The sequence below is a fragment of the Balaenoptera borealis genome, assembly GCF_965194805.1.
Source record: "Balaenoptera borealis genome assembly, chromosome: 2".
Classification (NCBI taxonomy): domain Eukaryota; kingdom Metazoa; phylum Chordata; class Mammalia; order Artiodactyla; family Balaenopteridae; genus Balaenoptera; species Balaenoptera borealis.
This window is the reverse complement of record NC_138867.1, coordinates 37,490,061-37,516,125: the sequence shown is the minus strand read 5'-3', so window position 1 is coordinate 37,516,125 and position 26,065 is coordinate 37,490,061. Positions and strand designations below refer to the sequence as shown.

The following is a 26,065-nucleotide window of genomic DNA, read 5'->3' as shown; positions in this document are numbered from 1 at the left end:
ACTGCTTCCCACTAGCTATCTATTTTACATTTGGTAGTGTATATATGTCCATGCCACTCTCTCACTTTGTCCCAGCTTACCCTTCCCCGTCCCCGTAACCTCAAGTCCATTCTCTAGTAGGTCTGTGTCTTTATTCCCGTCTTGCCACTAGGTTCTTCATGACCTTTTTTTCTTTTTCTTTTTCTTTAGATTCCATATATATGTGTTAGCATACTGTATTTGTTTTTCTCTTTCTGACTTACTTCACTCTGTATGACACACTCTAGGTCCATCCACCTCACTTCAAATAACTCCATTTTGTTTCTTTTTATGGCTGAGTAATTTTCCATTGTGTATATGTGCCACATCTTCTTTATCCATTCATCTGTTGATGGACACTTAGGTTGCTTCCATGTCCTGGCTATTGTAAATAGAGCTCCAATGAAATTGTGGTACATGACTCTTTTTGAATTATGGTTTTCTCAGGGTATATGCCCAGTAGTGGGATTGCTGGGTCGTATGGTAGTTCTATTTTTAGTTTTCTAAGGAACCTCCATACTGTTCTCCATAGTGGCTGTATCAATTTATATTCCCACCAACAGTGCAAGAGTTTTCCCTTTTCTCCACACCCTCTCCAGCATTTATTGTTTGTAGATTTTTTGATGATGGCCATTCTGACTGGTGTGAGATGATATCTCATTGTAGTTTTGATTTGCATTTCTCTAATGATTAATGATGTTGAGCATTCTTTCATGTGTTTGTTGGCAATCTGTATATCTTCTTTGGAGAAATGTCTATTTAGGTCTTCTGCCCATTTTTGGATTGGGTTGTTTGTTTTTTTGATATTGAGCTGCATGAGCTGCTTGTAAATCTTGGAGATTAATCCTTTGTCAGTTGCTTCATTTGCAAATATTTTCTCCCATTCTGAGGGTTGTCTTTTTGTCTTGCTTATGGTTTCCTTTGCTGTGCAAAAGCTTTTAAGTTTCATTAGGTCCCATTTGTTTTTATTTCCATGTCTCTATGAGGTGGGTCAAAAAGGATCTTGCTGTGATTTATGTCATAGAGTGTTCTGCCTATGTTTTCCTCTAAGAGTTTGATAGTGTCTGGCCTTACATTTAGGTCTTTAATCCATTTTGAGTTTATTTTTGTGTATGGTGTTAGGGAGTGTTCTAATCTCATTCTTTTACATGTAGCTGTCCAGTTTTCCCAGCACCACTTACTGAAGAGGCTGTCTTTTCTCCACTGTATATACTTGCCTCCTTTATCAAAGATAAGGTGACCATATGTGCATGGGTTTATCTCTGGGCTTTCTATCCTGTTCCATTGATCTATATTTCTGTTTTTGTTCCAGTACCATATTGTCTTGATTACTGTAGCTTTGTAGTATAGTCTGAAGTCAGGGAGCCTGATTCCTCCAGTTCCATTTTTTTCGTTCTCAAGATTGCTTTGGCTATTCAGGGTCTTTTGTGTTTCCATACAAATTGTGAAATTTTTTGTTCTAGTTCTGTGAAAAATGCCAGTGGTAGTTTGATAGGGATTGCATTGAATCTGTTGATTGCTTTGTGTAGTAGAGTCATTTTCACAATGTTGATTCTTCCAATCCAAGAACATGGTATATCTCTCCATCCATTTGTATCATCTTTAATTTCTTTTATCAGTGTCTTATAATTTTCTGCATACAGGTCTTTTGTCTCCTTAGGTAGGTTTATTCCTAGGTATTTTATTCTTTTTGTTGCAATGGTAAATGGGAGTGTTTTCTTAATTTCACTTTCAGATTTTTCATCATTAGTGTATAGGAATGCAAGAGATTTCTGTGCATTAATTTTGTATCCTGCTACTTTATGTAATTTTCTTGTTTTTGGTTGTGTCCTTTTCTTTTTTGCCTAGAGAAGTTCCTTTAACATTTGTTGTAAAGCTGGTTTGGTGGTGCTGAACTCTTTTAGCTTTTGCTTGTTTGTAAAGCTTTTGATCTCATCATCAAATCTGAATGAGAGCCTTGCTGGGCAGAATATTCTTGGTAGTATGTTGTTCCCTTTCATCACTTTAAATATATTGTGCCACTCCCTTCTGTCCTGCAGCGTTTCTGCTGAAAAATCAGCTGATAGCCTTATGGGAGTTCCCTTGTATGTTGTTTGTTGCTTTTCCCTTGTTGCTTTTAATATTCTCTCTGTGTAATTAAAATGATAAAATTAAAGATAATTTGTCTTGTTCTGTTTCTCTCTGGGTTAATCCTGCATGGGACTCTCTGCACTTCCTGGACTTGGGTGACTGTTTCCTTTCCCAGGTTAGGGAAGTTTTCAGCTATTATGTCTTCAAATAAGTTATCAGCACCTTTTTCTCTTCTCCTTCTGGGACCCCTATAATGTGAATATTAGTGTGCTTACTGTTGTCCCAGAGGTCTCTTAAACTGTCCTCATTTCTTTTCATTCTTTTTTCTTTTTTCTGTTCAGCATTAGTAATTTCCACTACTGTCTTCCAGCTGATCCACTCCTTTGTATCATTTAGTTTACTGTTCATTTCTTCTAATGTATTTTTATTTCAATTATTGTATTCTTCATTTGGTTGTTCTTTATATTTTCTAACTCTTTGTTAAAAACTAACTTCTCACTCTGTGCATCCATTCTTCTCCCGAGTCCTTTGATCATCTTTACAATCACTGTCCTAAACTCCTCCTTGGGTGGATTGCCTATCTCCACTTCACTTAGTTCTTCTGGCGTTTTATCTTGTTACTTTGTTTGGAACATGTTCCTTTGTTTGGAACATGTTTCTTTGTTTGGAACATGTTTCTCTGTCCCCTCATTTTGCCTAAGTTGCTGTTTTTATTTTTATGTATCTGGTAGGTTGGTTATAGTTCCCAACCTTGGAGAAGTGGTCTTTTGTCGGAGACATACTAGGCATCCAAGTAGCATATTACCTGCTCATAACCCAAACTATAGGCTCTAGAGGCTTCCTCTATGAGGGCTTCAGGGGTCTTTCTGTTGTGGTGGGCTTACTATATGGGATTCTGGTAGGGTTGGTTGGCCCCCCGGTCAGGTTGATTGCCAGGCCCTACCTTGTCCAGAGGCTGCCAGCCACTGGTTGGTGGGACCAGGACATGAAGAAGCTGACTATGGAACCCCAGGGGGCCCCAGCTCTTATGGTGGCTCAGTGCTGGGCTGAGTCAGAGTCTAGAAGACTCAGGGTGTTGCCTACCCACTGGTGGGTGAAGCCAAGTTCTGGGGTTAGAGCCAGGTCCTGGAGTCTGGTTGCAAAACCCAGGGACCCCAGAGCTGGTGTTGGATTGCTAGTGGGGCAGGGTAGTTTCTGACGCAGTTGGGTCTGGGGTTCAGGGTGTCCTGAAGCTTGTTGGCCTGCTAGTGGGCAGGGCCAGGGCCCAGCTAGTCTCAGGACAGAATCTGGCCTGCTGATGGGCAGGCTGGGTCCACAGGCTATAGGATTCTGGGTTTCTTGAGTCTGGTGTCTGCCCCCTGGTGGGTGAGGTTGGTCCAGAGGCTAGAACAGGCTCCCTTAAGGGCAGGGCTTGGGCCCAGGGTATTCTTGGACTGGTGCCTGCTCATTGGTGGGTGGAGCTGTATCCTGGGCCCTCTGGTGGGTGGCAGGGTCATGTCTAGAGGTGGCTGTGGGCTCAGGGGATCTTAAGGCAGCGAGTTCTTGATGAGTGGGGCTGTGAACCCACTCATTAGTTGCTTGGCCTCAGACATCCCAGCACTGGCACCTACAGGCTGTTGGGTGGGACCATGTCTTTGGCTAATGAGCTAGAGGAGGATTCCACAGTGGTGCTTGCTAGTATCATTGTCCATGTGGTAGAAGGAGCTCCCAACAACTGCTGCCTACAGTGTCTACATTCTGAGGTTGAGCTGCAGTTGCCTCCTGCTTCTACTGCAGACTCTCCAAGATCAGCATGTAGGTCCAACCCAGTTCTTTCCATTTTTTGATTTTTTTTTGTTTTGTTTTGATGTTGAGTTGTATGAGCTGTTTGTATAGTTTGGATGTTAACCCTTGTTGGTTGCATCATTTGCAAATATTTTCTACCATTCTGTAGGTTGTCTTTTCATTTTTTGTTTGTTTCCTTTGCTGTGCAAATGCTTTTAAGTTTGATTAGATCCCATTTGCTTATTTTTTCTTTTCTTTTGCTATATTTATGTCCAGGAATGTTTTACCTGTGTTCTCTTCTAGCAGTTTTATGGTGTTATGTCTTATATTTAGGTCTTCAAACCATTTTGAGTTTATTTTTGTATATGGTGTGAGAGAATATTCAGATTTTGTTGATTTACATGTAGCTGTTCAGCTTTCCCAACACCACTTGTTGAAGAGACTGTCTTTTCTCCATTGTGTTTTTGTCTCCTTTGTCATAGATTAATTGACCGTAGGTGCATGAGTTTATTTCTGGGCTCTCTATTCTGTACCATTGATCTATATGTCTGTTTTTGTGTCAGTACCATGCTGTTTTGATTACTGTAGCTTTGTAGTATAGTCTGAAGTCTGGAAGGGTTATGCCTCCAATTTTGTTCTTTATCCTCAGGATTGCTTTGGCAATTCTGGGTCTTTTGTGGTTCCATATAAATTTTAGGATTATTTGTTCTAATTTTTTTGGAAAATGTCATGGGTATTTTGATAGGGTTATCAAGTCTGTAGATTGCTTTGAGTAGTATGGCCATTTTAACAATATTCTTCCAATCCAAGAGCATGGGATATCTTTCATTTCTTTGAATCATCTTCAGTTTCCTTTATCAATGTTTTATAGTTTTCAGTGTATAGATTTTTAACCTCCTTGGTTAAGTTTATTACTTAAACTTTTTTTTTTTTGATGCAACATTAAATGGGATTTTTTTTTAACTTTCTTATATTTTGTTGGTGTAAAGAAGTGCAACAGATTTCTGTATATTAATCTTGTATCCTGCTATCTTGCTGAATTCATTTATTCTAACAGTTTTTATGTGCAGACTTTACGGCTCTCTATATCAGGTATCATATTATCTGCAAATAGTGACAGTTTAACCTCTTCCAATTTGTATACCTTTTTTTTCTTGTCTGACTGCTGTGGCTAGGAATTCCAATACTATGTTGAATAGAAGTGAGAGAGTGAGTATCCTTGTCTTGTTCCTGAATTTAGCAGAAAGGCTTTCAACTTTTCATCACTGAGTATTATGTTGGCTGTGGGTTTGTCATAGATGGCTTTTGTTATGTTGAGATATGTTCCCTCTATGCCCACTTTTGTGAGCATTTTTATCATGAATGAATGTTGAATTTTGTCAAATGCCTTTTCTATGTCTATTGAAATGATCATGTGGCTTTACTTTTTGTTAATGTTGTGCATCATATTGATTTGCATATATTGAACCTTCCTTTCAACCCTGTAATCAATCCAGCTTGATCGTGGTGTATGCTCTTTTTTATGTATTGTCGGATTTGATTTGCTAAATTTTGTTAAGGATTTTTCTTCTGTGTTCATCAAAGATAGTTGCCTGTAATTTTCTTTTATTGTAGTGTCTTTGGTTTTTGTATAAGTGTGATGGTGGCTTCATAGAATGTCTTTGGGAGTGTCCCCGCCTCTTCAGTTTTTTGGAACAGTTTGAGCAGGATACCTATAAGTTCTTTACATGTTTGGTAGAATTCCCCAGTGAAGCTGTCTGGTCCTGGACTTTTGTTTTGAGGAAGTTTTTTAAAATTACAGATTCTGTTTCACTTCTAGTGATCAATCTGTTCAAATTATCTGTTTCTTCTTGACTCTGTTTTGGCAGGCTCTATTTCTAGAAACTTGTCCATTTCTTCTAAGTTGTCCAACTTGTTGAAATATAACTTCATAGTATTCTCTTATGATTTTTTTGTATTTATGTAGTATCAGTTATTGTTTCTCCTCTTTCATTTCTTATTTTGTTTGTTTGGGTCCTCTCGCTTTTCTTCTTGGTGAGCCTGGCTAGAGGTTTGTTAATTTTTGTTTCTTTTAAAAAACCCAGCTCTTAGTATTATTGATCTCTTCTATTGTTTTTTTTTCCATCTCTATCTCCTCTCTGATCTTTATTTCCTTTCTTCTGCTGACTTTGGTTTTTTTTTTTTTTTTCAAATTCTTTTTGGCGGTAGGTTAGGTTGTTTGAGATCTTCTTTCTTGAGGAAGGCCCGTATCATTGTGAACTTCCCTCTTGACAACTGCTTTTGCAGTATCCCATAGATTTTGTAGGTTGTGTTTTCGTTTTTTTTTGCCTTGATTTTTTCCGAATCCTTCTTTTGTTTCTTCATTGAGCCATTGGTTTTTTAGTAGCATGTTGTTTCATCGCCATGTGTTCATTATTTTCCCATTTTCCTTTCTGTGATTGATTTCTAATTTCATACTGTTGTGGACAGAAAAGATGCTTTAAATAATTTCTGTCTTAAATTTGTTGTGGCTTGTTTTGTGACCTGGTATGTGGTCTCTTCTTGAGAAAGTTCCATGCATACTTGATAAGAATGTGTATTCTGTTGTTTTGGTTGTACTGTAGTGTAGACATCAAGTCCAAATTTTCTATTGAGTCATTTAGGATCTCTGTTGCCTTATTGATTTCCTGGATGATCTGTCCATTGATATCAGTGGGGTGTTAAAGTTTCCTACTATTATTATATTATTGTCCATTTCTCCCTTTATGTCTGTTAGTATTTGTTTTATGTATTTAGGTGCTCCTATATTGGGTGCATATATGTTAGCGAGTGTAATATCTTCTTCTTGTATTGACCCCTTTATTATTATATAATGCCCTTCTTTGTTCTTCTTTATAGTGTTTGTTTTAAAGTCTTTTTGTCTGATATGAGTATTGTTACCCCCACTTTCTTGTTGTTTCCATTTTCATGAAATATTTTTCCATCCCCTCACTTTCAGTCTGTGTGTCTTTCACCCTGAAGTTGAGTCTCTTCTAGGCAGCATATTGTAGGTCCTTGTTTTTTTTTTATCCAATCTGCCACTCGATGTCTTTTGATTGGAGCATTTAGTCCATTGACATTTAAAATAATTGTTGATAGGTATGTAGTTATTGCCATTTTAAACTTTGTTTTCCAGTTGTTTTTGTAGTTCTTCTTTGTTCATTTCTTCTTTGTGTTTTTCCCTTTGTGGTTTGAAAATTTTCTTTTATAGTTTGATTTTCTTTTGTAGTATGCTTGAGTTCCTTTCTTTTTGGCTTTTCTGAATCTATTGTATGTTTTTGATTTGTGGTTACCACGGAGTTCAAGTGTGTTGACGCATAACTATGTCTACTTGCTTTAAACTGATAGTCATACAAGTTCAAACACAGTCTAAAAGATCTACATTTTTATACTCTTCTCTCCCACATCTCGTGATTTTGATGTCCTATTTTACATCTTCATGCGTATCATTTTACTGTTAATTGTAGTCATCACTTTTATAAAATGTTTTTTTTTATTCTATTGCTATATACTGGCTTATTTAAGTGATTTTCAATCCTTTTTTATATTTGCCTTTCCTATTGTGGTTTTCCTTTTCCTATAGATTCTTGCTTTTTTTATTTAGAGAAGATCCTTCAATATTTCTTTTAGGGTAGCTTTAATTTTGCAGAATTCTTTTGGTTTTTGCTTGTCTGAGAAATTCTTTATCTCTCCTTCTATTCTAAATGATAATCTTGCTGGGTAGACTCTCCTAGGCTGCAGATTTTTCCCTTTCAGGACTTTGAATATATCATGTCACTCCCTTCTGGCCTATAAAGGTTCTGCAGAGAAATCAGCTGATGGCCTTACGGGAGTCCCCTTGTAACTGACTCTGTTTTTCTCTTGCTGCCTTTAGAATCCTCTTTATCTTTAACTTTTTCCATTTTAACTATAGGTCTTGGTGTTGGTCTGTTTGGGTTCATCTTGTTTGGGACCCTCTGTGCTTCATGTACCTGGATCTATGTTTCTTTGTTTAGGTTTGGGAAGTTTTCAGCCGTAATTTCTTCAAATACATTTTAGATTCCCTTCTCTCTATTCTCTCCTTTGGGAACCCCTATCATGCATAGGTTGGCATGCTTTATATTACCCCATATATCTCATATGTTGCTTTCATTTTGTTTTTTCATTTGTATTTCTGTCTGCTGTTCTATTTAGGTGATTTCCATTATTCTGTCTTCCAGAACACTTGTTTGTTCTTCTGTGTCATTTAGTCTGCTATTCACTGTTTCTAGATTGATTTTTACTTTGGCAATTGAATTGTCTATTTTTGATTGGTTCACCTTTATATTTTCTAGTTCCTTGTTACAGTAATCTGCATTTCTGTTGATAATCTTTCTTAATTCCTTTAGCATTTCTATTACCTCCTTTTTTGAACTCAGGATCTAGTAGGGTGGTGAGGTCTGTTTCATTCTTTCAGGTGATTTCTCTTATCCCTTTAATTGGGAGTAGTTCCTCTGCCTTTTCAGGTTACTTGACTTGCTCTGACTCTATGGATTTAGGAGAAGCAGTTACCTCCTGTGGCCTTAAAGGGGTGTTTTTATGTGGTAGCATCCCTATGTAGATTGCATGCATTCAGTGTTTTTGGTGTGAGGGCTGGTTTTGGTATGGATGCCAGCCACATTGTTCCTCAGAGTGTGCTGGCCATTATCCCTTTGATTGGTGTTGGTGGATTTAAAGCCTGTGCAGGATGTGAGGCAAGGTTTTCTCTTTGCATTGTGGCTGTCCCTGCCCTGTCAGGGATGGGGTCTGCTCTCCAGCTGTTGGAGTAGAAACCTTGAGGGTCAGGTTTGATCAGGCTCCATTGCCATTGAGTGCATGCCCAGCCCCAGCAGAGGTGGTTGCTGAAGCAAGTGTGGACTATGTGTTCACAGAGGACCTAGGCACTGCCTATGTAGGCATCCATGGTTCTGCTCAGCAACAGCCCAAGGTGGTATCCCTTTCTCTGTTGTGTTTGTCCTAGATCTAGTGCAAGCCTGTGGTGTATCTCAGTTTCTTTATGCCACATTTTCTTTATCCATTCATCCATCAATGGACACTTGGGTTGTTTTCATATCTTGGTTATTGTGAATAATGTTGCAATGAACACGAGAGTGCTGATATCTCTTTGTGATCCTGTTTTTAATTCCAGAAGTGGCACTACTGGATCACATGGCAGTTCTATTAATTTTTCTAGCTCCTTTCTGGATTTGGAGTTCTTGTGTTTGCATCCTGACTCTAATATTAATTTTGTGACTTTTGTCATGGTTAATGAACTATATTCCTCAGTTTCCACATCACTAAGCTGGGAATAATAGAACTTACGTCATCGGATTGTTGTGAGGATAAAATAAGTTCATGTGTGTAAAGTGTTTAGAAAAGTGTCTGGCATATAAGTGCTTAATAAATTCTAGAAATTCTATCTATCCTTTATGAAAAATGTCATCCATTAGATGGAAGTATCAGGTTATGTAGATTCAGTGGTGTGCTGGAGCTGGTTTTAACTGTCTCATGAGAGCTGATTGTGCAATCTTTCTGACTTTGTGTTCAGTGATGGAGCACTGATGGCTTAAAATCAGTTACATTGGGAATCTTTACACCACAAAAATTTGCAAATACTACAAATCTGGACTCTCTCTTCCCCCCGCCCCCCATCTCCCCGAACTGGTTGTTAAGCAGTGGTGTGCTAATAAATGTTTATCAGAAAAAGAAACTTTTATCTCTAGCAGGTGATTCTTTGGATTCATGAACACTATAAAACATTTTTCCATTTCTTCACACTGAATAAGATCAGAAGCTTTTGCCCTATCAAGGAATGTTACATCCTACACTGTTTTTAGAATACTGGACTAGTCAGAAGGTCTGTGCTTTTGTCCTGGCTCCAACACTTATTAATTAACTTTGGGAAAAACTCTTAGATTTTCTGAGCCGTGGTTTTCTTGCCTGTAAAATGTTAAAAATAATGTCTGAGTTGCTTACAGATTTATGTTTAAATGAAATAATACATATGAAAGTACTTCATAAAATTAAAACACTATGCAAATTATTTTTATCATATTGTATCATCTAAAGGAAAGCTAATAATAAAAATCTTTCTACTTTGAACTTTTGGAAAATCTGCTGGGAAAGCCAAAGTGCATTACAATTTCCTGACAAATTATTTCTTCCTTACAGAAAATGCTGGTAACATCTCTTAATGTGAAAAATCTATTATGCTTGAAGTTCCGTCTGGGTGATTTATTTATTTTTTAACTCAGAAGATAAAAGTAAGGAGTGAATTATTTTTGTTCAAGTAATAATATACACATTATTCTGTAGCTTCCCAGTAAAATATGCTCTTCATGAAGAGTGATATAAGCATTACTCTGTTGTAACACTCAGATTTCACAGTAAACTAAATGTACTGAGTGAGACTGAGAATTTGTTACTGTTGGTAAGTTCCATGTGTTAATCCTCCTCAGCTAGTCTTCCAGCTGAAGGGGGGAAATTCAGTCTTCTTTTTCAGCAAGGAGATAGAAAGTCAGTGTCACAGAGAAGACAATGAATGCTCTAAGACCTCCAAGACCTTAGAAAAATGTCATTTCATATGGGAAAAAAGGTAACACACCAGAGTTGAGAAGGATCTGTTGTTATTTTAATCATGCAGCTGCAGCCTTTTTATTTCTTAGAAAGTTTTATTGATAAGTTTTGTGGCCTCAAAGATGCGTCGTTCAGATTCACATTTACCTGAAATTTATTATAACTTTATTTTGTGCTAGGCTTGCTAGTTACTCTTCTTAGAGCAGCTTTCCCCAAGTGTTAATAGACCCAATGATGGGTACTCCTTTACCATTATGTTTTCCATTGTTGAATAAATTGGAATATGTGTTAAATTTAAATAGATTTCTTTAACAGTAGAAGCTTTAAAATGTCAATTTGTACTCTGGCTTTCCCAGAGGGAAATGTAGTATGAAGTGTTTTCCAAATTGACTACAGAATCATTCATTTAAGAACATTTCAGGGAACAGGTATGCCCCAGAATACATGTTGGCAAACCCATCTTAGGAAGGTTGTTAGGTGAGCTAAAAACTAGAATGTGATAAACACCATTAGAAGTGGTTCAGAAGAGGGAATGATCATTCAAGGCTGGAGGAGATCTAGGGGGCTGCATGAAGGAAGTGTTTGAGCTGGGCCACGAAGGATGAGGGAAAGTTCGATAGGCAGAGTTGGTAGGTGGGAGCTTTTCAGGTGGAGGAAGAGGCAGGAACAAAAACTTAGAGATGGGAAAGCACAAACTCTATTCAGAGCGGCAAATGTCTCTTGATACCTCCACAAGGGGATCTTAAGTTCAAGTAAACATTCCCCAGATGACTACAGACCACGCTTGGCCCCAGTCTACTGATGAGACTGTAAGACAGGGCAGTATCAGGCTTTCTGTTTTACAGTCATAGTTGTGGCAACAGTCCATGTAGCAGTCTACACAACCATTGACATAGCTGTCCAGTATTTTCTTTCCTCTCCTCTGCCAAGTGACAGCTCAAGTGCAAGGGCAGGGGACTCATATTGGGCAGGTAAAGGAGTTCCCCCAGGCTCGGAAGCTCTATGTTCCACTGGAGCCAATAGCTCTTATTACAACTCCACAGGCATAGCTTTTAGTGTCCCCATATGGGATGTACTCAAAGAGTCACCATGCTCAAGTCCAAAGCATGGTTTATCTCTGGGCATCTAGAGTTTCTCCTTACTCAGATGCAATTTACCAATCAGGTCATTTTAACCATGAGCAATTTTACTTATGTAACATAGTTGACATAATATTCTCTGATTTCCAAGGGAACAGAGCTTAACCAAAGGTCAAATTCTTATTCAGAAGCTGTGCCCTTTACACACAGCCCTTAAATAATAAGCTAGCAAGGAGATTGGGCAAATGATGTATTATCTTGGATTCCAACTAGAGTTTGGATTCAAGTAACTTCTACCTTTTCCCATTTCTTACCCTAAACAGGGAACATGCAAAGACATTTAGTATTTTGTTATAAAACTCTGTAAATATGAAAATATTATAACACTAGATTTCAGTGTTAGTATGTTCTGATAGAACCATTAAGAATTTAAAATACAGGAACACATGTGTAGCCATCTTGATTAATCTTTCATAAGATTAACATGACATTAACCTTCTGAAATAGAAAGGATCGTGCTCTTCCGATCCATGGAAGTAAGAATCCTGCCTTTACCTTCACTCCTGATCCTTGAAGCATCCAATATGAACGATAAGCCTGTCATCTCATAAGGCTGAGTCTTGTGTATGTAAAAAATATCTGGTGCTTCAAATGTGACCTTTTGTTGTGTAAATGTTAAGGCAGTATATGTTCCAGTATCTTAGGGACAAATGAGACATGATTTTCCAAACCATATTTCTAACAAGGAAGAAAACCTAAGGCTTCACCCATGGTTCTTTTAGATAATGGCTGCTCAAAGAGCAGAAGGCAGCAGGTGGAGAAATTTTGTTTTTTAATTTTTATTTTATATTGGACTATAGTTGATTTACAATGTTGTGTTAGTTTCAGGTGTACAGCAAAGTGATTCAGTTGTACATATACATATATATATATTATTCTTCAAATTCTTTTCCCATTTAGGATATTACAGAATATTGAGCAGAGTTCCCTGTGCTATACAGTATGTTCTTGTTGGTTATCAATTTTAAATATAATAGTGTGTATATATCAATCCCAAACTTCCAATTTATCCCTCCCTCCCCACCTTTCCCCTTTGGTAACCATAAGTTTGTTTTCTATGTCTGTGAGTCTGTTTCTATTTTGTAAATAAGTTCATTTGTATCATTTTTTAAAAGATTCTGCATATAAGTGATATCATATGATATTTGTCTTTCTCTGTCTGACTTACTTCACTGAGTATGATAATCTCTAGGCCCATCCATGTTGCTGCAAATGGCATTATTTCATTCTTTTTTTATGGCCAAGTAATATTCCATTGTATATATGTACCACATCTTCTTTATCTACTCATCTGTCGATGGACATTTAGGTTGCTTCCATGTCTTGGCTATTGTAAATAGTGCTGCAATGAACACTGAGGTGCATGCATCCCTTTGAACCATGGTTTTCTCCAAATATATGCTCAGTAATGGGATTTCTGGATTATATGGTAGCTCTATTTTTAAATTTTTAAGGAACCTCCATACTGTCCTCCATAGTGGCTGTACCAATTTACATTCCCACCAACAGTGTAGGAGGGTTCCCTTTTCTCCACACCTTCTCCAGCATTTATTGTTTGTAGATTTTTTGATGATGGCCATTCTGACTGGTGTGAGGTGATACCTCATTGTAGTTTTGATTTGCATTTCTCTAATAATTAGTGATGTTGAGAATCTTTTCATATGCCTCTTGGCCATCTGTATGTCTTCTTTGGAGAAATGTCTATTTAGGTCTTCTGCCCATTTTTTGATTGGGCTATTTGTTTTTTGTTTTGATATTGAGCCGCATGAGCTGTTTGTAAATTTTGGAGATTAATCCCTTGTCAGTCGCATCGTTTGCAAATATTTTCTCCCATTCTGTGGGTTGTCCTTTCATTTCGTTTATAGTTTCCTTTGCTGTGCAAAAGATTTTGAGTTTAATTAGGTCCCATTTGTTTATTTTTGTTTTTATTTCCATTACTGTAGGAGACAGATCAAAAAAGATATTGTTGTGATTTATGTCAAAGAGTGTTCTGCCTGTGTTTTCCTCTAAGAGTTTTGTAGTATCCAGCCTAACATTTAGGTCTTTAATCAATTTTGAGTTTATTTTATGTGTATTGTGTTAGAGAATGTTCTAATTTCATTCTTTTACACGTAGCTGTCCAGTTTTCCCCACACCATTTATTGAAGACTGTCTTTTCTCCATTGTATAGTCTTGCCTCTTTGTTGTAGATTAATAGACCATAGGTGTGTGGGTTTATTTCTGGTCTTTCTATCCTGTTCCATTGAGCTATATTTCTGTTTTTGTGCCAGTACCATACTGTTTTGATGACTGTAGCTTTGTAATATAGCGTGAACTCAGGAAGCTTGTTTCCTCCAGCTGCATTTTTCTTTCTCAAAATTGTTTTTGCTATTCGGGGTCTTTTGTGTCTCCATACAAATTTTATGATTTTTTGTTCTATTTCTGTGAAAATTGCCATTGGTAATCTGATAGGGATTGCACTGAATCTGTAGATTGCTTTGGGTAATATAGTCATTTTCACAGTATTGATTCTTCCAATCCAAGAACATGGTATATCTTTCCATCTGTTTGCATCAACTTCAATTTCTTTCATCAGCATCTTATAGTTTTTGGAGTACAGGTCTTTTGCCTCCTTAGGTAGTTTTTTTTTAAAAATATTTATTTATGGCTGTGTTGGGTCTTCGTTTCTGTGCGAGGGCTTTCTCTAGTTGTGGCAAGCAGGGGCCACTCCTCATCGCGGTGCGCGGGCCTCTCACCATCGCGGCCTCTCCCGTTGCGGAGCACAGGCTCCAGATGCACAGGCTCAGTAATTGTGGCTCACAGGCCCAGTTGCACCGTGGCATGTGGGATCCTCCCAGACCAGGGCTCGAACCCGTGTCCCCTGCATTGGCAGGTGGATTCTCAACCACTGCGCCACCAGGGAAGCCCTCCTTAGGTAGTTTTATTCCTAGGTATTTTATTCTTTTTGATGCAGTGGTAAATGGGATTGTTTCTTTAATTTCTCTTTCTGATCTTTCATTGTTAGTGTATAGAAATGCAACAGATTTTGGTGTATTAATTTCATACCCTACAACTTTACTGAATTCACTGATGAGTTCTAGTAGTTTTCTGGTAGCATCTTTAGGATTTTCTATGTACAGTATCATGTCATCTGCAAACAGTGACAGTTTTACTTCTTCTTTGCCAATTTGGATTCCTTTTATTTCTTTTTCTTCTCTGACTGCTGTGGCTAGAACATCCAAAACTATGTTGAATAACAGTGGCGAGGGTGGACATCCTTGGCTTGTTCCTGATCCTAGAGAAAATGCTTTTAGCTTTTTACAGTTGAGTATTATCCAAGCTGTAAGTCTGTCATATATGGCCTTTATTATGTTGAGGTATGTTTCTTCTATGCCCACTTAATGGAGAGTTTTTATCATAAATGGGTGTTGAATTTTGTCAAAAGCTTTTTCTGTATCTACTGAAATGATCATATGGTCATATTTGTCAGTTTGTTAATGTGGTGTGTTACACTGGTTTATTTGGGGATATTGAAAAATCCTTGCATCCCTGGGATAAATTCCACTTGATCATGGTGTATGATCATTTTAATGTATTGTTAGATTCAGTTTGCTAGTATTTTGTGGAGGATTTTTGTGTCTATGTTCACCAGTGATATTGGCCTGTAATTTCCTTTTTTTGTGGTATCTTTGTCTGGTTTTGGTATCAGGGTGATGGTGGCCTCATAGAATGAGTTTGGGAGTGTTCCTTCCTCTGCAAATTTTTGGAAAGGTTTCAGTAGGATAGGTGTTTACTCTTCTCTAAATGTTTGGTAGAGTTCAACTGTGAAGCCATCTGGTCCTTGACTTTTGTTTGCTGGGAGTATTGAAATCACTGATTCAATTTCAGTACTGGTAATTGTTCATATTTTCTATTTCTTCCTGGTTCACTATTGAGAGATTATAAGAATTTGTCCATTTCTTCTACGTTGTACATTTTATTGGCATATATTTGCTTGTAGTAGTCTCTTATGATCCTTTGTATTTCAGTAGTGTCCATTGTAACTTCTCCTTTTTCATTTCTAATTTTACTGATTTGAGCCTTCTCCCTTTTTTTCCTTGATGAGTCTGGCTAAAGGTTCATCAATTTTGTTTACTTTTTCAAAGAACCAGCTTTTAGTTTCATTGATCTTTGCTATTGCTTTCTTTGTCTCTATTTCATTTCATTTTTTTTTTGAATCGAGGTATAGTTGTTTTACAATATTGTGTTAGTTTCTACTGTACAGAGAAGTGGAGTTCCCTGTGCTATACAGCAGGTTCTCATTAGTTAACTATATTATACATATTAGTGTATATATGTTAGTCCCAATCTCCCAATTTATCACCCCTCCTTTCCTCCCTTAGTGTCCATACATTTTTTTCTCTACATCTGTGTCTCTATTTCTGCCTTGCAAATTGGTTCATCTGTAGCATTTTTTCTAGACTCCACAAGTATGCGTTAATATACGATATTTGTTTTTCTCTTTCTGACTTACTTCACTCTGTATGACAGTCTCTAGGTCCATCCCCATCTCTACAAATGACCCAATTTCGTTCCTTTTTATGGCTGAGTAATATTCCATTGTATATATGTACCACAGCTTCTTTATGCATTCGTTCCATGAGCTGGCTATTGTAAATAGTGTTGCAATGACATTGGGGTGCATGTGTCATTTTTTTTTTTTAACATCTTTGTTGGAGTATAATTGCTTTCCAATGTTGTGTTAGTTTCTGCTGTATAAGAAAGTGAATCAGCTATATGCATATGTATATCTCCATATCCCCTCCCTCTTGCATCTCCCTCCTACCCTCCTTATCCCACCCCTCTAGGTGGTCGCAAAGCGCCGAGCTGATCCCCCTGTGCTATGCAGCTGCTTCCCACTAGCTATCTATTTTACATTTGGTAGTGTATATATGTCAATGTTATTCTCTCACTTCGTCCCAGCTTACCCTTCTCCCTGCCCGTGTCCTCAAGTCCATTCTCTATGTCTGCATCTTTATTCCTGTCCTTCCCCTAGGTTCTTCAGAACCATTTTTTTTTTAAGATTCCATATATATGTGTTAGCATATGGTATTTGTTTTTCTCTTTCTGACTTACTTCACTCTGTATGACAGACTCTAGGTCCATCCACTTCACTACAAATAACTCATTTTTGTTTCTCTTTATGGTTGAGTAATAGTCCATTGTATATATGTGCCACATCTTCTTTATCCATTCATCTGTCGATGGATGCTTAGGTTGCTTCCATGTCCTGGCTATTGTAAATAGAGCTACAATGAACATTGTGGTACCTGACTCTTTTTGAATTATGGTTTTCTCAGGGTATATGCCCAGTAGTGGAATTGCTGGATCATATGGTAGTTCTATTTTTAGTTTTTTAAAGAACCTCCATACTATTCTCCAAAGTGGCTGTATAAATTTACATACCCACCAGCAGTGTATGAGGGTTCCCTTTTCTCCGCACCCTTTCCAGCATTTACCGTTTGTAGATTTTTTGATGATGGCCATTCTGACTGATGTGAGGTGATACCTCATTGTAGTTTTGATTTGCATTTCTCTAATGATTAGTGATGTTGAGCATCTTTTCCTGTGTTTGTTGGCAATCTGTATATCTTCTTTGGAGAAATGTCTATTTAGGTCTTCCACCCATTTTTTGATAGGGTGTTTGTTTTTTAATATTGAGCTGCATGAGTTGTTTGTGTATTGTGCAGATTAATCCTTTGTCTGTTGCTTTGTTTGCAAATATTTTCTCCCATTCTGAGGGCTTGCTTTTCGTCTTCTTTATGGTTTCCTTTGCTATGCAAAAGCTATTAACTTTCATTAGGTCTTGTTTGTCTATTTTTGTTTTGATTTCCATTACTCTAGGAGGTCTGTCAAAAAAGATCTTGCTGTGGTTTATGTCCAAGAGTGTTCTTCCTACGTTTTCCTCTAAGAGTTTTACAATGTCTGGTGTTACATTTAGGTCTTTAATCCATTTTGAGTTTATTTTTGTGTGTGGGGTTAGGGAGTTCTAATTTCATTCTTTTACATGTAGCTGTCCAGTTTTCTGTGCACCACTTATTGAAGAGACTGTCTTTTCTCCATTGTATGTTCTTGCCTCCTTTGTCATAAATTAGGTGACCATATCTACATGGGTTTATCTCTGAGCTTTCTATCCTGTTCCATTGATCTATATTTCTGTTTTTGTTCCCGTTCTGTACTGTCTTGATTACTGTAGCTTTGCAGTATAATCTTTAGTCAGGGAGTCTGATTCCTCCAGCTCTGTTTTTTTTTTTTTCCTTCAAGATTGCTTTGGCTATTTGGCATCTTTTGTGTCTCCATACAGATATTAAGATTTTTTTGTTCTAGTTCTGTGAAAAATGCCATTGGTAATTTGATAGGGATTGCATTGAATCTGTAGATTGCTTTGGGTAGTATAGTCATTTTCACAGTATTGATTCTTCCAATCCAAGAACATGGTATATCTCTCCATCTGTTTGTATCATGTTTAATTTCTTTCATCAGTGTCATAGTTTTCTGCATACACGTCTTTTGCCTCCTTAGGTAGTTTTATCCGTAGGTATTTTGTTCTTTTTGTTGCAGTGGTAAATGGGAGTGTTTCCTTAATTTCTCTTTCAGATTTTTCATCATTAGTGTATAGGAATGCAAGAGATTTCTGTGCATTAATTTTGTATCCTGCAACTTTACCAAATTGATTGATTAGCTCTAGCAGTTTTCTGGTCGCATCTTTAGGATTTTCTATGTATAGTATCGTGTCATCTGCAAACAGTGACAGCTTTACTTCTTCTTTTCCAATTTGTATTCCTTTTATTTCTTTTTCTTCTCTGACTGCTGTGGCTATGACTTCCAAAACTATGTTTAATAATAGTGGTGAGCATGGACATCCTTGTCTTGTTCCTGACCTTAGCAGAAATGCTTTCAGTTTTTCACCATTGAGAATGATGTTTGCTATGGGTTTGTCATGTATGGCCTTTATTATGTTGAGGTAGGTTCCCACTGTGCCCATTTCTGGAGCGTTTTTATCATAAATAGGTGTTGAATTTTGTCAAAAGCTTTTTCTGCATCTATTGAGATTGTCATATGGTTTTTATTCTTCAATTTGTTAATATGGAGTGTCACATTGATTGATTTGCATATATTGAAGAATCCTTGCATCCTTGGGATAAATCCCACTTGATCATGTTGTATGATCCTTTTTATGTGTTGTTGGATTCTGTTTTCTCGTATTTTGTTGAGGATTTTTGCATCTATATTCATCAGTGATATTGGTCTTTAATTCTCTTTTTTTGTGACATCTTTGTCTGGCTTTGGTATCAGGGTGATGGTGGCCTTGTAGAATGAGTTTGGGTGTGTTCCTCCCTCTGAAGTTTTTTGGAAGAGTTTGAGGAGGATGGGTGTTAGCTCTTCTCTAAATGTTTGATAGAATTTACCTGTGAAGCCGTCTGGTCCTAGACTTTTGTTTGTTGGAAGATTTTTAATCACAGTTTTAATTTCATTACTTGTGATTGGTCTGTTCGTATTTTCTATTTCTTCCTGGTTCAGTCTTGGAAGGTTACACCTTCTAAGAGTTTGTCCATTTCTTCCAGGTTTTCCATTTTATTGGCATAGAGTTGCTTGTAGTATTCTCTTATGATGCTTTGTATTTCTGCAGTGTCTGTTGTAACTTCTCCTTTTTCATTTCTAATTTTATTGATTTGAGTCCTCTACCTCCAAGTCTGGCTAATGGTTTATCAATTTTGTTTATCTTCTCAAAGAACCAGCTTTTAGTTTTATTGATCTTTGCTATTGTTTTCTTTGTCTGTTTTTCATTTATTTCTTCTGTGATCTTTATGATTTCTTTCCTTCTACTAACTTTGGGTTTTGTTTGTTCTTCTTTCTCTAGTTCCTTTAGGTGTTAAATTAGATTGTTTATTTGGGATTTTTCTTGCTTCCTGAGGTAAGATTGTATTGCTATAAACTTCTCTCTTAGGACTGCTTTTTCTGTGTCCCATAGGTTTTAAATCATTGTGTATTCATTTTCATTTTCATTTGTTTCTAGGTATTTTTTGATTTCCTCTGTGATTTCTTCAGTGAGCCATTGGTTGTTTAGTAGCATATTGTTTAGCCTCCACATGTTTGTGTTTTTTACAGTTTTTTTCTTGTAGTTCATTTCTAATCTCATAGTGTTGTTGTCAGAAAGATGGTTGATATGATTTCAATTTTCTTAAATTTACCAAGGCTTGTTTTGTGTCCTAGCATGTGATCAATCCTGGCGAATGTTCCATGAGTACTTGAAAAGAATGTGTATTCTGCTCCTTTTAGAGGGAATGCTCTATAAATATTGATTAAGTCCATCTGGTCTAATGTGTCCTTTAAGGCCTGTGTTTCCTTATTGATTTTCTGTCTGGATGATCTATTGATGAAAGTGGGGTTTTAAAGTCCCCCACTATTATTGTGTTACTGTTGATTTCTCCTCTTATGGTTGTTAGTATTTGCCTTATATATTGAGGTGCTGCTATGTTGGGTGCATATATACTTACAATTGTTATATCTTCTTCTTGGATTGATCCCTTGATCATTATGTAGTGTCCTTTGTCTGTTGCAAGAGTTTTTAAAGTCTATTTTGTCTGAGATGAGTATAGCTACACCAGGTTTCATTTGATTTCCATTTGCAATGAATACCTTTTTCCATCCCCTATCATTGTCTGTATGTGTTCTTACATCTGAAGTGGGTCTCTTGTAGACAGCATATATATGGATCTTGTTTTTGTATCCGTTCAGCTAGTTTGTGTCTTTTGGTTGGAGCTTTTAATCCATTTACATTTAACGTAATTATTGATATGTATGTTCTTATTGCCATTTTGTTAATTGTTTTGTATTTGTCTTTGTAGGTCTTTTCCCTTCCTTTTCTCTTCTCTTTTGTGATTTGATGGCTAAATTTACTGTTGTGTTTGTATTCCTTATTCTTTTTTTGTTTGTGTATCTATTGTAGATTTTTGGTTTGTGGTTACCATGAGGTTTTGATATAGCAGTCTATATATAAAGAAGATTGTTTTATGTTGCCAGTCTTTTAATTTCAAATGCATTTCCAGTATCCTGCATTTGTACTCTCCTCTTCTCATGATTGCTGGTTTTGATATCATATTTATGTGTGGATGATTTCCTACCTTTATATTTGCCTTTACCGGTGAGCTTTTCCTTTTGTAATTTTCTTGTTTTTAGTTGTGGCCTTTTCTTTTTCACCTAGAGAAGTTCCTTTAGCATTTGTTGCAAAGCTGGTCTGGTCTGGTGGTGCTGAATTCTCTTAGCTTCTCATTTTTGTAAAGCTTTTGATTTCTCCATCAAATCTGAACAAGAGCCTTGCTGGCTAGTGTATTCTTGGTTGTAGGTTCTTCCCTTTCATCACTTTAAATATATGGTGCTGCTCTTTTCTGGCCTGTAAAGTTTCTGCTGAAAAATCAGCTGATAACCTTATGGGAGTTCCCTTGTATGTTATTTGTTTATTTTCCCTTGTTGCTTTTAGTATTTTCACTTTGTCTTTAATTTTTGTCAGTTTGATTACTCTGTGTCCCAGCATGTTCCTCCTTGGGTTTATCCTGCCTGGGACTCTCTGCGCTTCCTGGACTTGGGTTACACTTTCCTTTCCCACGTTAGGGAATTTTTCAGCTATTGTCTATTCAAATATTTACTCAGGTCCTTTCTCTCTATCTTCTCTTTTTGGGACTCCTATAATGTGAATGTTGGTGCATTTAATGTTGTCTCAGAAGTCTCTTAGATTGTCCTCATTTCTTTTCATTCTTTTTTCTATATTCTGTTCCACAGCAGGGATTTCCACCATTTTGTCTTCCAGTTCACTTATACATTCTTCTCCTTTATTTATTCTGCTGTTGATTCCTTTTAGTGTATTTTCCATTTCAGTTGTTGTATTGTTCATCTATGTTTGTTCTTTAATTCTTTTAGGTCTTTATTAAATATTTCTTGTAGCTTCCTGGTCTGTGCCTTTATCTTTTACTGAGATCTTGGATCATCCTTACTATCATTACTCTGAATTCTTTTTTGGGTAGATTGCCTGTCTTCACTGAGTTGTTCTCGGATTTTATCTTGCCCCTTTCTCTGGGATATAGTCCTCTGCTGTCTCATTTTGTCTTTCTGTGGTTGTGGTTTCCATTCCGCAGGTTGCAGGGTTGTAGTTTTTCTTGCTTCTGCTGTCTGCCCCCTTGTGGATGAGGCTGGTCTAAGGGTCTTGTGCTGGTTTCCTGGTGAGAGGGACTGGTTCCAGCCCACTGGTGGGCGGAGCTGGGTCTTGTCCCTCCTGTGGGCAGGGCCGTGTTAAGGGGTGTGTTTAGTGGTGAGCTGTGGGCTTAGGAAGACTTTAGGCAGCCTGTTTGCTGATGGGTGGGGCTGTGTTCCCACCCTGTTGGTTGTTTGGTCTGAGGCATCCCAGCACTAGAGCCTATGGGCTGTTGGGTGGGGCCAGGTCTTCGTGAGAAAGTGGTGGCCTCCAGGAGGGCTTATGCCAGTGAGTACTACCCAGAACTACCGCCACCAGTGTCTTTGTCCACGCAGTGAGTCACAGCCACCGCCTCACACACCCCCACCCTCCTCTGCAGGAGACATTCCAATACCAGCAGGTAGGTCTGGCCCAGGGTCTTATGAGGTCACTCTTTTTCCCCTGGGTCCTGGTGCTCATGAGACCTTGTGTGTGCCCTCCAAGAGTGGAATTTCTGCCTCCCCCAGTTCTGTGGAAGTCTTGCAATCAAACCCTGCTGGACTTCAAAGCCAGGTGCTCTTGGGGCTCCTTTTCCCAATGCCAGACCCCCAGCCTGGGTAGCCTGACGTGGGACTCACAACTTTCACTCCTGTGGGAGAACCTCTGTGATACAATTATTTTCCAGTTTGTGCATTGCCTACCTGGTGGGTATGGGATTTGATTTTATCGTGATTGCACCCTTCTTGGAGCTGGAGCCTCCAATGGGGGAATCTCTGCTTCATGGCTTTACTGCTCTTAGGCTCCTATACAACCTACCTAACCAGCTTCCCTCCCAGCCTTGACTTCTTATTGGCTTCCCATTATGACAAGGAGCTAGTCTGAGAAACTGACTTGTTCTAATGTATTAATGGTAGAGGGAGAGCTGTTTACCCCTCCCCTCTTTCTAGGCAACATGCTCAAGCTCTCCCCACTTCACAAACACCCCCACATGTGTCATGCATGCTTTGATGCATCCAAAATATGGCTCTAAGAGTCCAGGCAAGCCAGTAGGATATTTTTGAGCTGGGCTCGTGTTTACTCAGAAAAAAAGGGAAGGAGCTGTCTCCTCTGCTCTATATTTCAGCACAGAACAAAAATCTTCACACACATTGCTACTGTGTTTAAACCAACTGTGCCATGCTCCCCTTACAAGGAGAAGAACTGAGTATGCAGTCTGATTTAGGATGCTTTTCCTGAGGGTGTTTGACAATAGAAGCATACCATCACAAATCCAAGAAAATAAATTTATTAAACTTTGAAGGAAAAAAATCCACAGACATAAAGAAAGTTAAATATAAACTGCAGGACACAACTAGTCATACTAGTGAATAATGGCTTGTGTGGCCAGCAAAGTACCAAAATGACATTCGGAGACCGATTGAGGTATTTAGCTATTTTTGGCTATAGAAATGTTGTCAGCCTATTGTGAAATAGTAAGATAGTTTTCCCAAACACACAGTTTTAAGTTGAATTAGGTTCTACATTGATGAAACTGTCTATGAAACTAAATTATGTAGCTCTTAGAGAAAACCGTAGCAGCAAGGTAGCAGAAAATCTATTAAACATCTATTACAAAGTGACATGTTGAACTTTAAACACCCAATTCTAGCTTTTCACTGTCCTTCCTGCAAGAAAGAGGGAATTTAAAATTGCCAACCATTAAGCTTGTTTCCTAAAAAGGTATGGCAAATACTATGTAAGTTAAAGCTAACTTTAAAGTTTTATTAACCTTTAAAAAGTACTTAAGTGAGAAGCATTCTTGAGTGAGATGAGTCTTCTCTTTTTGACAAACCTTTTGAGGAGCAATCCCAATGCTCCTATGAATGATGTTTAGGTTATTAAGATATTGAACAATAACTTATAATTTACTCAGGCCCCTTCTTTTTCTTCTGACTACCCGCTTTAAGGCCAATCCACTCAGAGGGGAAGTAAAAAATGATGAAACTTCTTTTACTACTTTAAATAAATCCTATAAAAGATTTGGTGAGGAAGAAAGTTTCTGCTATGGGTTTAAATAAATTTTTGAGTTATCTTGGGGATTTACAATCTTGTTTTTTCTCTTTTTTGCTACCATGAATAATGAGTATGTGTCTGGCTATAGGCTGTGAAAGAAAAACCTTTTTCTTGAACTCTTATTCCATGATCTGGTTAACTTCACTTCGACCAGCTTCAACTTACAAAATGCTTCTTGTACCTATTCCTTCCTTAGGTAAATATGAACTAAGAGACACTGCGGCCGAGGTTCTAAGGCTTGACTCTCATGATCTGAGTGCACTAAGAAACTCCTTCCCCGTGCACTGCAGTGATTAAGCACTCCGGGTCAATAGGAACCAGCTATGATTTCTATTCTCTTAGTATGCAGTGCTCTGACATGAACCAAAACTTGGGTAAGAAAAGGCTTTTTGTTCATTTGTGTTGTGGGGTTTTTTTTTTTTTTGGTTCATGATAAGTTGACCTGTGCAACCATTTTAAAGTTTTCTAAATTAACAAATATCTGTTTACAAATTCAGATAAGATGAACACATTCCAATAATGCAGCTAACTACAATCATTTTAGAATCATTTAAAGAGTTTTAGGAGGTATAAAAAGGGCCTTGTAAAAAACTAGTTTTTCTTCAGGTGCATTGACCAAAGCATTAAACCAGCTTTAGACTGCAGTTACTACATTCTTTAGATGGGTCGGCATGAGCTACAGTACACCGTGTATAGTGTAATAGAAAATAGCCATGCTTAAAGTGTAAATTATTAAAAATACCTTTATCCATTTTATGTCAAAATAAATGTTTTACATATCCAAACTATTTCTTGTCTTCTTACCTATAATTTTAGTTCCCAATTATTAAAAAAAATTAGCCTGTGCTATGATTTGCATTCAATCGTCCTGAACTGCAAAAGCCACCTGATTTTTCGCTTTTTCAAAAAGCATGATTAACTATAGATTAAAAAACATAGCCATTCAATGCTTAGTAGCACAAAATTAACACCCACAATAACAAGACAATCACTGCCACTAAATAGTCTTTGAGACAATTCTTTAAAATATTTACAGTTCACAACAAGAATATCTATCTGATTAAGGGTTCTTCTTCTTTTTCTTTAATATCATGTTTCAACATTTCAGGAAAAGCCATTTAGAATCCGTATCCCCCACCCTCAACTCCCACACCCCCCAAAAAAAGGTTTAAACATTGTTTTGGTTTAAGCATTCATGCCCTAGCCAACTCTTTGCTAGAGTAAATAGGTAGCTCATTAAATATGTAGCTCATGGGAAATCGAAGAAAAGCTACGGCATGATTTTGTTCAGTTGGTCTGTGCTCACGTAGCCACATGACGAGAGAAACTCTTTGTCAGGCAAGGGCAGGGCAGTTGCATTGAGTACGAGGCCCTGTGGAGATTGTACTATATGAATGGAGGTATAGTCTGGGACAGGCATCTCAGAACTTGGAACACGTTCTGCTGTCCCAGACCTCCCAGCAGTAGTGGTAAGGCTTTCCGTGGTGATGTAAATGTCTTCCTGGTTAAAGCTTGGCTCTACATGTGATTCAACCTCGACATGAGGGGCCAGGGCGATGCACTTTTTGGCATCTGCCTCACAGAAGTAGGCGTTGTCCATGATGAAGTTTGCTTGGCAGGGTGAGACCACTTCTGGATGCATGTCACACTGGGAGATCCCGGCCTTATTCTTTTGGCCCGGGGAAAGGACCACACTCCCTGCTGGTGTAATGTCACTTACCTGGGCATAAAAGTCGATGTTTGCCAATGAACTTGGATTGCTGAGCTGCTGCGTATGGCCAGCTTGATGAGTTGACTCAGTTCCGCCAATAAGAAGTGATCTTGGTTTGTTTTCCTCTCCTAGGATAACGCTGGGCTGCTGGCTAGCAGGGGCAGCATCATTAGAAGGTGAGTTATTTTGATTCTTCTGGTCAAGGCACAAGCGATCTGCTTCCCCTTTTAACCTTTGTGGCTGAGCAACCTCTGAGGTACCATCACACATGTCACTGGCATTGAAGTCAGTCTCTAGAATGTCAGGTTCATAACAGCTGGTACGTCCAGAGTCGTCATCCTTTGCCCCAAGGATATTAAGTGATTTTTCATGGTCATTGCTTAGAAGTCTGTCTGTGTCTGATCCTTCAGTCTTTTCATCAGGGTCATCAATATCTAGCTCAATAAATTCAACCCAAGAGTCATCATTGTAGAATTCGTGTTTATAGTTGTCATGAATGGCTAAGATTGTGTTCACCTCTTCTAATTTTCCTTC

At 37.9% G+C, this 26,065-nt stretch overlaps 1 protein-coding gene and 1 long non-coding RNA gene across 6 annotated transcripts in view; one reads left to right on the top strand and one right to left on the bottom strand.

Moving 5' to 3' along the window:
• Positions 1-1,424: 1,424 nt before the first annotated feature.
• Positions 1,425-23,168, top strand: LOC309624470. Its single transcript, XR_014241953.1, has 2 exons — positions 1,425-14,198; positions 14,497-23,168. It is a non-coding gene; the product is annotated as an uncharacterized lncRNA (long non-coding RNA).
• Positions 23,038-26,065, bottom strand: part of GHR (growth hormone receptor) — a gene marked incomplete at its 5' end in the record, with an annotated part of 278,629 nt that continues 275,601 nt past the window's right edge. For all 5 annotated transcript variants that reach the window (XM_082382300.1, XM_082382302.1, XM_082382301.1 and 2 more), the window contains one exon: positions 23,038-26,065. In XM_082382300.1, the coding sequence (XP_082238426.1) occupies positions 25,091-26,065 (975 nt within the window). In that variant the 3' untranslated portion in view covers positions 23,038-25,090.